At 40.3% G+C, this 16,406-nt stretch overlaps 1 protein-coding gene across 1 annotated transcript in view; it reads right to left on the bottom strand.

Moving 5' to 3' along the window:
- LOC124160125 (hexokinase-2-like) overlaps positions 1–14,951 on the bottom strand; it is a 100,508-nt gene extending 85,557 nt beyond the window's left edge. Inside the window, exon 1 of the mRNA XM_046535876.1 lies at positions 14,119–14,951. Within this exon, the coding sequence (XP_046391832.1) occupies positions 14,119–14,322 (204 nt within the window). The 5' untranslated portion in view covers positions 14,323–14,951. The remainder of the gene's footprint in view (positions 1–14,118) is intronic.
- Positions 14,952–16,406: the final 1,455 nt, after the last annotated feature.

Genomic DNA, 16,406 nt, shown 5'->3' with positions numbered 1-16,406 from the left:
ACTTACAAGTGGATCTACGGAAAAGAGAAAAAAGGTGGACTGGAGCGGAGAAATCGAGGGTGGAGGATTCGTGGAACTGCGGTGAAACGGAGGAATGATGAGGATCAAATGGACCGACCGAGTAGGAAGAATAGGAGACTCGTGAAGCCAATTTCGGCTATATCTCGACATTCTGACGAAGAAAAGTTTCGAGGGACAATTGGATGGCAAGGATGGAAAAGGACGACCTCGAACAAAATGCACGAATCGGGTAAAAAAGGGATTAGAAAAGGAAGAATATGCGTAGGTGTGAGAGGAGAATTGAGTGGACAGCTGAGTGCAACCAGCCCGTAGAGAAGAAGATGAGGATGGAAGACGTTAGTTGGAGGTGCGATCCAGACTCGACCAGATGTAGGGGATAAGGAGTTGGAGGGAATAGATTCGCGGACCAATGAGAGGGACGCGAGGGCGTTGGGCAATCAATTGGCGCCCTTGCAGGGGGTCAAGGGTCACTGCGATCGACGGGATGCGGGTACTGATGTGAGCACACGATCCTCAGACTCACTCTCTCACTCATTCAAGGCATGGATCTGCCGGAGGTTCGTCAACCTTTGCACTCGAATAGTAACACGTAGATGCCTCATATCCCACCACGAGAGGGTGCCGAATAAGAGCGGACAAGTGTTCGAGGCAAGTGACAGGATGTGTGTACGAGAGTGGTTTTATGTGCAAGGATTATTATTTAAGTACTCGACCGGAGAAGGTTTGAATGGAACATTTGCGAATCACTCTATCCACCCATCATAGACACTTCCCTCTTCAATTCACGATAAGGCTAGACTACCTCTCATGCTGTCTATAAATACTATTCTTCCCCATCCTCCTCATATTCTTACACGGGATATCGTCCATGCCAAACGCTTAATCCTCGCCTTCACATCGCCATGGGCTCACTCGATTTCCGCGTCCAAGATCCCCGGCCCAACATTATCCTCCGCCACTTCATTTTCCACCTATTTGTTCAACCTTTTTGGCCAGTTCCTGCTGCCATACACATACTCCTTCGATCTACTCTGAATCTCTTCCGTCTCGATTAGTACCCGGCAATTCTTAGCATCATTTTTTGGTATGGCTTGCCCCCTCTCTTGCCGCCCGATAGCAACTTACCCTTGGCGTACATGCCTATTCTCATTCCTCCTGAAATCTATCCAATTATTCATACTGTTTTTAACATCAAGCCCCTTTTGTCTATTTGGTTTCCCGCCGTAATCTCTTGTTAATTTCCATTCGCTTCCGCTGCACACGTACCTCCATTGTTTGAACAATGCACATAAATTTGCACTTGAATAGTAATACAATACATGGATGAGTACGTTTCACCACAAAGGCGAACTGAACAGATGAAGCAAAGAGTTGGCAACAAGTGACAGGATGTGTGAAAAGGACCCACATTGCTGGAAGGACCGTTTGAATGATGAAAATTAATTCACGGACGACATCCACTCACCGCAACTCATAAAACATGGTCATGACTAAAGTAGCTCCGTCGTTTGCCGTATCTACTTGTACGATGTAAAATACTAACGTAATTTTAAAGCCGCACTATATTTTCAAGTCCAAAAGAAACTCCAATAATAGAGGTACAAATTTCCCATGGGATAAGCATGATAATTTGCTTACCCATGGACAATGCACAGCCAAAAAAATGATGCATACTTTTATAATCGCACCCATTGTTGGAAAGAAACGTGCATTTCGCAGTGACAACTAGCCTATAGCGTAAAACTCCAAACCAAGCACCAAAAACAGAGGAAAAATATTAGATTTCTTTTTGATTTTCCAATAATCTAATACATTTCATTTAAGCTCCTCTGCGATTAATTTTTTCGGTAAATAATAAAATAAATACTGCATAAAATTTAATACTAAGTAATTCTTTTAATTGCCATGTAGAGGTGCATATGTTTTCCATGGGAATTGATGTGTTTTTCAGAGTCCCATCCAGTCTTAAAAATTACTAAAGGCCTTTTTGGGTACAAATTGCTCAAGGGGCGAAATTCCTGGCCACAGAAATAGTTGCCAAGTAATTTAAATGCTCTGTGTAACACCTTGAGACGATATAAACTCATCTACATCGGCAAGTTACCCCAATGTGAGATGAGGTTCAATCTACAGTCTACATTTTCCATAACAATTCATATCACATGTTCATGGAAATAAGAGAAACAGCTACTATCATAATATCCTGATCTGAAAAAATTACACCATTGTTGGCAGACTTTATTTCCTCCTACAAACGATGTCTACCTTAAATACTGTCAACATGACAGTGAATTCTACACGAAGAACTACTCTAGATGGAGAGCGCAGCAGTATAGCACTGTAGTCAAAAACGCAAACAGTTCTGCTGACTAGTTTCCAAATACGAGCTGCAATTATTGTAAGAATACTTCATGAAGACTATCAAGTGAGCAACTTTGCTGTTAGGAAATTCTTGTAATGGAAGTGTAATCGCAGAGGGGCTTCCATTAAATGGATTAGATTATTGGAAAAATAAAACGAAAATCTAATAGTTTTTCCAATGCTTTTGGTGCTTAATTTGAAATTTAACGCTATATTTAAGTTTTCGCCGCGCACAGTACGCGACTAAAACCGATTTTTACGTTTTATTACAACCATGGGCACGGATATAATAATAAATAATAATAATAAATAATTTTATTACTCCATACACAAATTACATGGCAGTAGCAAAATTGAGTAATTTTAGGTAGCCGCGACGGATAACCTGTTTCAGGCTACCAATCAAAATAATAATACATTATGCTTTACATATAGTGTAGCTCATTTTGTGTTACCTTGATAATCTATACTAAGAAAGATTAAGTGCGTACATGAAAAAAGCAACTAGTGTGGTATTTATAATTCATTTACATCAACATTTTATAAGGGAAGTCCGGTAGAGATGCCCCACCTAAGGAAATGTCTTCATATCTATGACTGAGGTAGTAGTAAGAATGTAGGACTTCACGATATAATACAACATTTATTGATTATTAACAATATACCATCAAATTTTGATTAAAAAATATTAACCCCAAAATATTTAAACTTTTCCATAAATATGCATTTTGCCATCTCTCAAAACTGTCCGGGTGAGACGCCCCACCTCCTCGGGAGAGATGCCCCATGCAGCTCAAGCTGAATGCAATCAGAATTAAACCTGTTTTATAATAACACATTCAAATTAACGTAAACTTATGATAGTAATATAACATTTAAACACATTTTGAATCAACGTTTGTAAAAGTATTGTTCAGAATTGCATGATTCCAGTGAAAATATTCTTTAAATATTGCACTGAAACTCGTATGAACTAATGAACGACAACAAAAGAAATAATATTTTACAGGAGCTTCTTACCTAATTTACAATTGTTTAAACATTTCTCGTCTTTTTTTTCCTCGATCAGTTTGGTTCCACGCTTGTTTGCAGAGATTTCCGTAAATTGTGCATGATTCGTGCAGCCAATAATCGCAATCGAACATTTGATCAAGTTTACTGTTAATTTTGTGGTAAAATAGTTATCCTCACATTCCAAAAATCTGTCCTGGTCATCGTCAATGATCAGTTTTTCCTTATTCTTTTCCGAATTTGCTATTTTGGAAACATTTTATTTTTTACTCCTCGTACTTATCTTTCCTTATTTTACATATTCGCCGAACGTCAGTACTTTCGCTGTATGTTTCAATTTTCTCGAATTTATTTCGAAGGTGGGAATGGTGATATTTGATTCAACGATTTTTTAGGTGCCATTTTTGAATTCTGATGATCTTTTACGACTTAAAAGTTGCTTAAAGGCCTCTCTGGATTTTTTTCTCTGCAGCCTAGTTCAATGCCTGGTGTTCCAGGCATTGAACTAGGGTCATGTACTCCGGACAGTCGCTAAGAGCTTTGGGTTTCTATCGCTATTATTCCATAACTTATGTTGAATAATGTTAAGGTATTGTTGATGGGTCCATAGGAAATATGTCAATCTCCCTGAAACCAGAACTTGGTGGGAGTCCATTCAGACTCTGTAAATTCCTTTTCCGGCCTTTGAAAATTAATGCCGGAGGAAGAACTTGGTCTTCAGCGTTGCAGCACGAAATCACAGTGCTGTTTTTTCCTCTCTCCGTAGATGTCAGAATCTGAACATCTTTAGCACCTTTTGTGGATAAAATCTTCCCTAGGACGTTATTTAGCCGACAACCACACTCGTTCATTCTGTAGACTTCGGCCGGCCTGGTAACGAAATCATTCTCCTGAAATAATTCTGAGAGTATTTTAGAAAAGTAAGTAACGCTTTCTCTATTTATACCTTCACCTCTACCAGCTGACAACCCTTAAGACTGCCTAGCACTAATTTTTCTTAAAAAATGAATTAAGCCAGTCATAACCCGACACCTTCAGTTCTGCATTGAAGGACTCGTTTTTCAGCAAACTGATAGGCTATTGATATCCTAGTGTCTCAATCAGGAGCAAACCCAGATTTTTCCAGGCGTTGATTATGACTGACAAGTCGCTTTTCCTGCTGCATGCCAAATGGACCCAAAGAAATTTTTGCTTGCATTACCCTCTTCCTGCATCGGTGAAGAGTCCAAGAGGGGACTAGAAGTACCTCGCAGCCTCACTTATTCCGCTATTACCTGCTCTCAGTCTCATGAAAGGTTGTTTAAATTGCTCTTCGGCATGATCTAAAGTGAAATTTTTTTTAAACAATCGATTGAATCACTCAAGTGAATAGTGAGCGATGATTGACATCACCTAAACGAACGACTTAGTCAGTCACTAATGGAGATGGGATTTATATATTACGCTGGTCAGGAGGAGGCAGTGCTGAGAAGAGAGATGTGTCTGCTGCAACAAGTGATTTCCTTTAGAAGATGATGATGAATCTGTTGGGAATGGTTCTATCATTATTTATTTTGTATCCTAGGTGGCCTTTCTGATTTTTTTATGCTTTAAGCAATAAGTCATGGGCTAAGATTGTAAGGGGTATAGCATAAAAAGCTCTAATAAACTGATTCGATGATATTGGAGATAGTCTCCATACCCATCTCCACAAATTAGACTGTATCAAAGCAATTAAAAAATTAGGAGGCACTTTTCATTTTAGCACTCTTCCATTGACGTACTTACTAATTACTTCTAACCAGTGGCGGATCCAGAATAAGGACAAGGGGAGCTAAGTGTGGTTAAAAATTCTAGCAGTAGGGAGGTCGGAAAATTACCATTCTATCTAGTGTAAATTGGATACCCAGGGGGGGGGCATGGCCCCCCCCACATATTTATTAAAGTCATCCCCCCCCGCAGATTCCCCCGATACATCAGCCACTGCTTCTATCGTATTGGTTATAATTGCTTGAAAACAATACAGGTAGGGCATCTATACCTTAAGGTAGCACTGGGGCATCTCTCCCGAGGAGAGGTGGGGCGTCTCTCCTTTCAGTACGGGAGAGTTGCCCTTAAAGCCAGCGGGCCAACACATGGTCTAAGATGACTTGTCACTGCTTTTGGACATTTGATAAACATGCTGCTACAAATTTTCACCCCTTAATTCAAAGTATTCAAACATTTTAACTGATGCCGACCAGAACCATTATGCTCTTTCTTATAGCAGAGCGGATAATTCGGAGTCTCACTTGTAATGATGTTCTAAAGTAGCGTAAAAAATAACGAATCTCCGCGAAACTTTTGAGGCTTGATATTAGCTGTCAAACTAATTAACGGACACCACCAGCAGAGCAATCTGATGTTTATTTTTAAAACTACCATAATCGGGGCATCTCTCCCGGTGGGGCATCTCACCCGGACTTACCTTAACAACATTTGTTCTACACTTTCTTTAGTGAGAAGCTCAAATATATAGCTCAAATAGGCACTTCTGGGGACTTCTATTCGAGAAAATCTGGTGCCTGAACTAAAAGATATACAAACACAAGCATTCCTTGACCAATGCCACTATGTATAATGAGAAGCGAGTCATAACAGAGCGGGGATTTGATGAAAGTGGGTTGAAATTTTGGAGGTGGGCCAATGACCTCACGCCCAAGGGCCTCGATCTGACAGAGAGCCCACATGGACCCCACGTGATAACTTCGCAGCCGGAACGAAATTCGTGTGCTTTCACATTCGCCCGATCCAAAGTCTGTTGCGGACATTGGCCGCCAGCGTCTCATGGAGCCGAATCAAGATGCGTGCGTCTCGCGTAATTTATTTGATAAAATAATATTGCGACCATAACAGATGTTGATCATGGAGATTCAAAAGTGAAATTAGGGAGGTGAAAATGCGTATAATCGAATCCTTATCTTTTTTAAGAGTATGTTCATCCAACAATTTTAGCTGACTACTGATTCATTTATAACTAATATGACACGACTGCGATTACAACATAACGAAATCAGCTGAAATATGTAGCTGGAATTTTTTTTGTTTAAAAATAGGAATATAAGTACCCACATTCCAGGAGTTCAAATATCGCTTTGATAGCGAAATGTATGCCGCCAATGATGGGAAACACTTTCCTAGATTTCTTAATTTTCTTTAAAAACAAGAGTTTAAATAAAATGCAAGTGCAATGCATGATCTCGAGTACGTCGCTTCACGGTGCAGATACATTGACATTTAGGAAGGAGATAGAGAAGGGACTTGAAAGACCTTCGAGATGTAGAGGAGGATGGAGAAAGTGAAGACGACGGAGAGGAGGAAGAACGATGAAGTGCTGGACATGGTGGGTGAGGAGAGGCAGCTTCTAGATGAGATACGGAGGAGACAGATGGTGTGGATGGAGCGAGTACTTGGCGGAGAGGGGATGATGAAAACAGTGTTAGAGGGCAGAATGTTGGGTGAATGAGGGAGAGGAAGGAAGAGGGAAGTCCATGAAGGTAGGGAAAATTGACAGGACACTTCGTAAACACTCCACGCAAGCCTACATTAATCGGCAATATACTTTCATGATATTTTTATCAAATCTGCGGAAAGCATCCGCGAAATCCGGTTCAGCAGTAAATACAACTCAGGGACAAAGAGACGGCAGGATACAAAAACATAGCAAAGGAAAACATCGCTTATTTTCGGACCAAAGACAGAGCCGTCTTCAGGCGAGGAAGTTGAGTCCATTCTTTTATCGTCTCTTTTTATTGAGTGTTTCGTTTACTACTCTCTCTTTCTCTCTGTCCCCGAGTCGTATTGGTTTTGATATTTAATCATCCGTTCGCGATAAGCGCTGACATAGAGAAGAGAAAGGAGGATCAAAGAGAATTTCGAAGCCAAAGAAGAAGAGAGGAAATAAAGCATTCAGATACAGAGATAGCATCAATCAAAAGTATTTCTCGAGTGCAGAACAAAAGTATGTGATATCGGAGGTTCACGAGCAAACTCGTTTGTGAAAAAATACTTCTTCTCATTGAACATAGGTAAAGCAGGAAAATGCAGCGATTCAATGTCCACAAGAAATCTTTGCCATTCGCGAAACACACAAAAACGGTACAAATGTTGTGAACACGCTGCACTGAAACTGGCACGATTCGCTGGAAATAGGATATAACAATGACAGTGCAGGTGATATTACGAGTGGTTTCCAACTTTAATTAGTTAACTAAATGGCCAATGAAGACTACTTTTCTGTTTCACTATTGAGACCTTGGAGCTCACCCCACTTGTTCTATAGTTTTCAACTTCCTCCGAACTTCCATTCTAAGATGTTCTTTATTTTTATTATACTTCCCTGGGATAACTTCCCAATTTCCGAGAATAATGCTCAGGAACCGAGCCACATTAGTACTTTTTTGGAAATTGCCGTAAATGAAAACGGTACAATGATGTAAAAAATTGAGGAATCATGGTGGGCAATTCTCCCGTACGTCAATGAACAGCTTTTTTTAATTTTTTAATAAATTTTCTGTCAACAAATTATTTAATATAAATGAATGTATTTAATAGAAAACAACTTATGATAATAATAATAAAATATTGTCCGTGGGCAAATACATTTGCATGGAGTCGTCAAAAGTGCATACAACACATAAACTTAGCAAAGTCAATTACATTACAAAAATACAATATAAACAACTTGGTCGTGTCAATAACATATACAAAAAAATATGCATAAGGAAAAGTGCATCTATATTGAGAACAGCAAACAATGCATATCCTCAAAAGCGATACTTCATATATTCACCTACATTATAAAACAAATGTTTCCTCAGGACATTTTTAAAACAGATGTTTTGAATTTCTTGTATTGTAGGTATTTTATTGCAGATGGTGTTTTGTTATAGAGGTTGGATCCCTGATCTGTCACTCCTTGCAATTTTTTAGCTGTTCTATGGCTTTTTAGATCCATGAGTTCTTGGTGTTATAGTTATGGAAATATGAGTTTTTTTTTCAAAAGACATACGGTTCTTGTGTATGACGGAGACTGTTTCTAATATGTAAATGCATGGTACTGGTAAGGTGTTGAGTTCTGCATATCGATGGCTAAGTTCTAACGGCACGTATCTCAAAAATAGCAACTTTTCAGGAGAGCAAAAAAACAATTAATTTTTTTCAACTTGTACTCTGAAATTAAAAACCAAAAGTTCATAAAACTGAAAAAGAATCATTCATTTGCAAACAAAGAGTGGTTTTTTGCTTTTATTTTATTTTTTTCGTGTTATTAGACTTGTGTAAACCTGTCTAAAAACGGCCGAAATTGAGACACGTGTTGTTAGAACTTAGCCATCGATACATTGGTTTTGTGGAAGTTCTTAAAGGAACTTGTTTTATTATTTTTAAAATTCTTTCCTGCATCTGAAATGTTTTTTTCATGAAGGATCCCCGTAGGATAATTTCCTGTATTATTCTTGAATGAATGTGGCCACAATAAACTACCTGAAGAACATCAAGGTTTGTGGATGTTAGCCAAGATGCACATTGCATAGCGGAATGAGCTTAATTTTCCCATTAATTTGGTTACATGTTCTTCCCATGATAAATCACAGTCAATCCAAATACCTAGAAATTTGGTGTGATGCTCTTCCTTTATCGAGAAATTATCTAGCATTATATTTATTGGAATTTTCTTATGTCTCGAGGGATTAAAATCTATAAATATTGTTTTATTAACATTGAGGATTCACTTGTTAGACTGTAACCATTTTTGTTAGTTATATTCCATTTCGTTAATTCTTTGCAGTAGTACTTCACAGCTGTTACCTCTCAATACAATGTTTGTGTTGCCTGCAAATAAAACTGGAGTAGTTTGAGAGAGATATTCTGGCAGGTCATTAATAAAGGCTAGAAACAGGATAGGTCCAAGAATTGAGCCTTGGGGTACCCCACATTTCAGAGGCAGGGGATCTGAAAAAACATTATTTATTTCTGCCATTTGCTTTCTTTCTTGCAAGCATGAGCGAAACAATTTGTTAGCCTGCCCTCTCAAGTTTATCTAATTTCTTTAGGAGAATGAGATGATTTACTTTGCCAAAGGCCAAGGGAACATCGAGATGGTGAGTCCAAAAATCACCTCTTTCGGCAAAACAGTTCTGCTTACTACGAAGCCCAGTAACTAGCGTAGGCCAAAGCAAGATAGAAATTACAGAATATCACAGGCGAGTGGAGGATTCTTCGAAATAAAGAATTTATTTACAGACAATGCAGGTCAGTCTTCTCTTATGTGAAGCAACGTGTTCCGACTGCCTGACTCATGCATCCACTCATTAACCAAACTACTCAAGATACAGCCGTTCAAGTTGCAAGCATGACATGGGCATGTTGTGGATCTGGTTGGTCCACGCCAACACCTACATCACTAACCACATTCAAAGTACAGCAATGTTTCACGGTTTACGACATAGATTTAGCTAAATACATTTTAATTTCCACTCTTTCATATATTGACCAAACACAATTCAAAAGGTCGAAAATTGAAAGATCTTACGTGTTGGGTATTTTCGAAGGAAGAATGTTCTTTCCATGCTATTAGGCACTCACTGAGTTCACAGTAGCTTGCATTCAAATTTTTAGATAGTTCAACAGATTCAAGGCTTCAATTGGTGGAAGTTAGACATATTTAAATAAATAAAAGATCGTAGCACTTTTATTTTTTTTAATATTTTAGATAGCTATTAATATATAGAAGGAGAAAAATATTATCTGATTGAAGCAGGGAACCCTAGCTTTTATTCAGACTCTCAGCACCAACTGTCGCATATAGCCTATCTTTTTCAGTCTTTGAGTTATTTCCATCTAAACTGTGGATATTTTTGCTGGTGAAACGACCAAATTCATTTTTCAGGGAGCCACTGACAACATAGACTCGACGCGAACAGGTTTTGTATAAGTTTTGAAAGGTGCTAGCATCAGAGCAGTCGACCGCCCGCCGCTAAGAGCGATTGCACTAGTATTTTATATCCATCTACTATTGCCATAGTATTTCCGTACCTTTTCAATTTGTACATTTATTGCAATTTTCAAAATTTCAAGGAGTACGCAACTTAAATTACTTATCCTATAACTCCACTTATTTCTACTATGCCCACTAGTTCTCTCCCAATCTATTACATGTCCCGGGACGTCGCATGGCTGCGCATGATAAATAATTTCTCGTAAAATCTTGTCAAATATGTAGTAACTGACGTGGCAGTAGAAATTTTTTTATAAAACAAGTAAAATAGAAGCAGATTATACAATTATTATTATTCGTTGAAAAACCTTCGCGGCTACTCGTCATGTTAATTGAAAAACTTTTCGCCACCCGAACATTAAGGCTACGATAATCGGGTGGCCATCCCAAAATTGACATTATTATGTTTCCCGGGAGTAAATAAAAATTTCTCCAAATTTTCCCGAATTCGTCTGCATTCTTTGTTTCCTCAATTACTGTTTTATTTACCATTTTAAACAAAACTACGTAGATTTTTTACCTGTTGGTGCGTAACTCCTTTTATTTTTTTGTGATGAATAAATTGCTATCTTATGACATTTTATTGGCATTATAATATATATGTAATTTTACTTTTTGTCATTAAACATGTGCTTGCAAATCATATGGACATAATTTTTTTGTTCTGATGGATCTCCGGAACAATAACAACTTCTTCCGGTTTCAAAACTTACTTTGAACTTTCCCTTCCTCCCCGACGAAAATATATTCTACAAACGCTTCTGATGGAAATTAATATAGAATGGCGATCACATACGACGCGGCGCAAAAAACAAAGGAAGGCTGAGAGATCCGTGAAAAAAATGAAACGAACGAAAAGAGTTTCACATATTTGAAAAGCATCAGGCTGGGAGCGGCAAAAGACTTGCTAGAGCAATTAAAAACAGATATCCTTCAGAAAGACACAAAGAGTGCATCACATAAGCACCTCATCATATTTCCAGGTCCGACAAAAAGGATAAATTAAGAGAGATATTCTGCCGAACGAACTGATATGAGAACGAATCGATAGCTATGCCATAGCATCTTCATTTAATACATATCGGAAGGGTTGCATACCTACCGCTCGACTGATATCGCTTGGGGAACTCATTACTCGCTTCCTCTTCTTTGGGCTTGCCGCCGAAAGGCTTACACGTTCATTCGGTCTTACAGCTGCACTTGCGATATTACCTACTTCTAAATTACTCGCGGTAGAGCCACCCCTTTCCAGATAAGATGAATTATGGTCTAAGGTTAGGAACCAGACGAAAGGTAGTCCACGTGATGTTGTCACGTATAAAAGAGTTTTGGAATGGAAGTGGGAAAGCCTACCAACTCTCTCAACCTACCTACTATCTCTTCCCTGAAAATATGGAGTACAACCAAATGAAAAATCGGAATCTCATCAAACGGGACCCGTCCGCAAAGGGCAGGTGTCGTTCACGGCAACGAGGTCGGCAAGGTCCCCGAGGTCGTCAACATGCAAAATCCTTGCAGAGACTTATCATCATCATCATCATTACCATCAGCAGCAGCAATGAAGAGAGAAGAAAAGAAGACCAAGAAGATGGAGAAGAAGAAGTCGGCTATGAATGTAGGGACGTGGAATGTGAGGACAATGATGAGGGCGGGGAAGTTAGAAAATATAAAAAGGGAAATGGATAAAGGGAGGATAGATATCTCAGGATTATGCGAGGTGAGGTGGAGGGATGGGGGGGACTATTGGAGTGATGGTTATAGGGTTATACATAGTGGTGGGGAAGAAAGCCAGCGAGGGGTAGCTTTAGTATTAAACCGGAAGATGGGTAAGCGTGTGGTAGGTATAGACCAGATAAGCGATAGGAATCTGGTGGTAGAAATTTAGGCGCGACCAACCAACCTTGTGGTGGTTCAAGTTTACATGCCCACTAGCAATCATAGGGAGGAGGAAGTAGATGGGGTGTATGAACAGCGTGAGGAAATAATTAGAGACACACCGGGTAAGAAAAATCTGGTAGTGATGGGGGACTGTAACGCCTCATGTCGGGGAAGGGAGGGATGGAAACGGAATAGGAGATTTTGGACAAGGAATACGGAACGACAGGGGAGAGAAATCAGCGGAATTTTGCAGGAGAAACAAGTTATTCATCACAAACACGAGGTTCAATCATCATAAAGGGCGAAGGTACACGTGGAAAAGTCCAGGGGATGTGGGGAGATATCAAATAGACTACATTATGGTAAGACAGAGGTTTAGGAATAGTGTTAAAACTCGCGCAGCTTCCCTGCAGCGGATGCGGATTCAGACCACAATTTAGTACTTATGAAATGCAACGTCAGATTCAAAAGACTTAAGAAAGTCAGGAAGGCGAGAAAATGGAGTGTAGAAGTGCTGAAGGGGAGATCTGTATGACGGATGGAACAGGCCAGAGAGATTGACTTTAGAAGAGGAAAGCGCAGTTGAGGAGGATAATCTTGGGCCGGGGATATAAGACTCAGAAATAACTTCACTTCAGAGAGATCACTTCGTGATGTGTAGGCTAGGAAAGCAGTGGGTGTGGACAATATCCCGTGTGAGCTCCTGAAGAATCTAGGGAAGGATAGTAAGAAAAGTTTGTTGAACTAGTACGCAGGATCTTTGAGGAGGGATGTTTGCCGGAGGAGATGTGGGTGTGGAGAAGAATGGAGAAGACGAAATGGGCAGAGAGGAGGAGGAGGAACGACGAAGTGCTGGACATGGTGGGTGAGGAGAGGCAGCTTTTAGATGAGACACGGAGGAGACATAATGTATTGATGGAGGAGGTACTTAGCGGGGAGGGGATGTTGAAAACAGTATTAGAGGGGAGAATGTTGTGAACAAGGGAGAGGAAGGAAAAGAATACGTTTTTTTTTAAATAGAATGTAATGAATTGTGGGCCTTAATGCGAATTGAAGAGGGAAGTGATTGATAGAATTGGAGGCTCCCAGAATTCTTCTTAATTACTCCATGGAAAACCTACCTTAATCAGTAGAATACTATAATAATAATAATGGACAAAAAGTAAGTCTTTACAAATTTGAATACTGCTGGTGCCCTCACGCCTACTCAGGCGGCTTAAACGATGGATACTTAAACGATGAGTACGTAGATTAGAGCGTTGCGAAAAGGTTAAAAAAATTTAATTTCAGAGCTGCTAAAAGTGGGGAAAAATTGTTAAAGCTGAATACTTAAAATACGGTAAAATGTAATACCGATCGCTCAAATCGTTTGAATATTCGAAAAAATAGCGAATTCCGCCGTGTTTCCGTAATTTCTTGAAGAATATCTCTCATTTTTCTGCTATGCTATAGTAAAATAAGATATGACTAATGGGGTTTAATACGTAAAGTATAATACGTGGAGTTTCTTATTTAAATAATAACTCTCAACCGCGCAAACACATCAATAAAACAAAGAAAACAATTCCCTTGTGTTTGGATAACAAATTTCTTACTTCATTAGGATCCACGATGGATACAGAGGTTACCTAAAAACTGAAGGATTTTTGTTTAATGAAAATGCAACCATAACTAAGTATTGTCGTGGCTAAGTTAATAATGGAAAAGTTTAATTCAAATGCTTACAACTTGGCGAGCCAGAAAAAGCATTACTGTCGGTCGGTCCCTACCTGACAACACTGCATCGCACATTATTATAGGTGCGTGAATGAATGCGGATCACCATAGCCTACCTTTCTCTGCTTTTCGGCGCTCTGCGGGCCCAGATGGAGCGGTTTGACGTTGAGGGCGTTCTCCAGTGGGTCCACCGCGCCGCCGGCCGCGTGTCCGTTCTCCGCCGATCCCACCTTCAGAGCGGAGAGCGAGTCGCACACATCGCCGACGGGAGTTCGCTTGAAGCCCTTGGGCAGGCCGACGCACCCGTTACTCGCGGACATATCTCTTTCCGCTGCGAGAATACGCAAAAACACACACAAGAACCGACAGAGAGAGAGAGAGACCTTTTTCTACACTTTCTAAGGCTTCCGCCACCTATTAAGGTTTCCGCCACTCAACAGGACAGTGATAACCCACGTGTTTCCAAGTTAGGATGTACTGACACGTGCGAAATCGATGCTATTCGACCAGCATGCGCTCTTCCTGCCCTCCGGCCTGTCGCTGAGTTTTCGTTCGGCCGTAGGTCGTCGCGCGCGAATGAATGAATGAATGGGTGTGTGGAAGGCTGCCCCTGATGCGTGGCGTCGACGGCAGATAGAGAGAGACTGCGTTGCCGGTTGTTGTGGCGCGGAGTAGGCGTGCTCCCCAATCAATCCAGCCAGCCGGTTCTCTCCCCTTTTCCTTCTTTTATTTTATCCGTCAGAGGGGAGGAGGGGGATGGGGACTTAGAGAGCGCGCGGCCGACCTCGCAAGAATCCGTCGCAGAGGAATGGTCCCTAAGGAACGCCTCGATTTATATATCTCGCGCCCACAAAAAGGGTCGTGTCTCCCTTTCGGGGGGGCAAAGGTCCTCCTGGCCCCTGCTCTTCCCAGTGGAGATAGAACTTATCGCCACTGCCAATAATGGTATTTTCTCGCGATTTGCGAGCGCAATAGCGCGGCGGGAGCGATGCAGTGAGGGAGGTGGCGCCGCCGTTGGCGACTGCGGCCAAACGGGGAAGCGCGTGCGCGAGGAGGCGTCGCGTCGCCGCGAAATATTTGTCGGGAGGGGGGGTAGGAGAGAGGGTGGGCGGGGAGGGGGGAAGGGGTGTGTGGGAGGTGTGGCGATTGCGTAATCCAATCAATGTGACGCAGCGCGATGCAATTGGCGCCGGGAGCACTCGCGGGAAAAGTTTAAAACACTTTTTCCTTCCTGGTTCTCAAGGTTGAAACGCTACCAATGCACTAGTCCGCTAGCACTAGTCCGAGTATAGTGGTGAGAGGAGTCTATTGACTCGCGGACATGGATCCTCATTTTGAGAGGGGCGGGGGAGGGATGAGAGCCTCTCGGCCCCCTTTTTTTACGTTCCCTCAGTTACAGAAAAAACTCAGGAGGGGGGGGGGCGAAAAAGATGTCTTGAGCTACCTAAACTTTTATCGAAATGGGAAATAATCAAGTCACATGTAAAGTTTATGCTTATTTAATCTGACTATAGAATAGAAAATGAAATTTATTATTCCGGGACAAGAGTGTCCCTTAGGAACGTACATGATAATAAATATATCAGAGTCAGAAATATTACAAAAATATGTAGATTTACATTATACATCGATGTCACAGAATGCGACTTAATATATGACAAAATAGAACAAAAAATACATTTGTATATATAATTATCAGCAATACAAACGTATGAACTCATAAATACGTCTGATTTTATTGAATTAAGCACAATAATTAGTTAACTTACAATATTCAATTTACATGTAGCAATATTTCATAGTATTTCTTTTGGAATTGACTTGCATTTTTCGATTTTTTAAAAATTGTATGACAATTGATTCCATAATTCGCAAGAGGTGACATAGAAAGACCAAGCATAAATAATGTTCGATAGTGTGGTATGTGAAGTTCTTCCATGCGGCGTGTTGGACGTTTATTTGTTCTAGCATTACATTGTACATTTTGGTGTAAATATTTGGGAAGTTCTGCCGTTATTAACTTGCACATAAATGTTGTCTTATAAAGTAAGCGCCTATCTTGTATTTTTAACCATCTTAGTTTTTCAAAATATGGTGTCACATGTTCATAATATGTGATGTCAAAAATATACCTTAAACAGGAATTCTGAATCCTCTGCAGTTTCAGATTAAGTTCGTTTGTAAGGTCAGAATATACCACGCAGCAATAATCTATATGAGGGAAAATAAGACATATACAAGACAATGCCAACTTATGATATTAAAATAGTTACAATAGTGGTTCTGCAATATTAGGCAATTCGAGTGAACCCGGAAAGGAGGGGGGGCGCCCCTCCCTCTGTATCCGCCATTGCATTCCCCCTACGATTTTCAACAACAAACAAGGTGAACACAGACACAGAAA

Source organism: Ischnura elegans, chromosome 6 (genome assembly GCF_921293095.1).
Source record: "Ischnura elegans chromosome 6, ioIscEleg1.1, whole genome shotgun sequence".
In the NCBI taxonomy this organism is placed as follows: domain Eukaryota; kingdom Metazoa; phylum Arthropoda; class Insecta; order Odonata; family Coenagrionidae; genus Ischnura; species Ischnura elegans.
The sequence above is the reverse complement of the archived record's forward strand: the minus strand, read 5'-3'. Positions and strand labels throughout refer to the sequence as shown.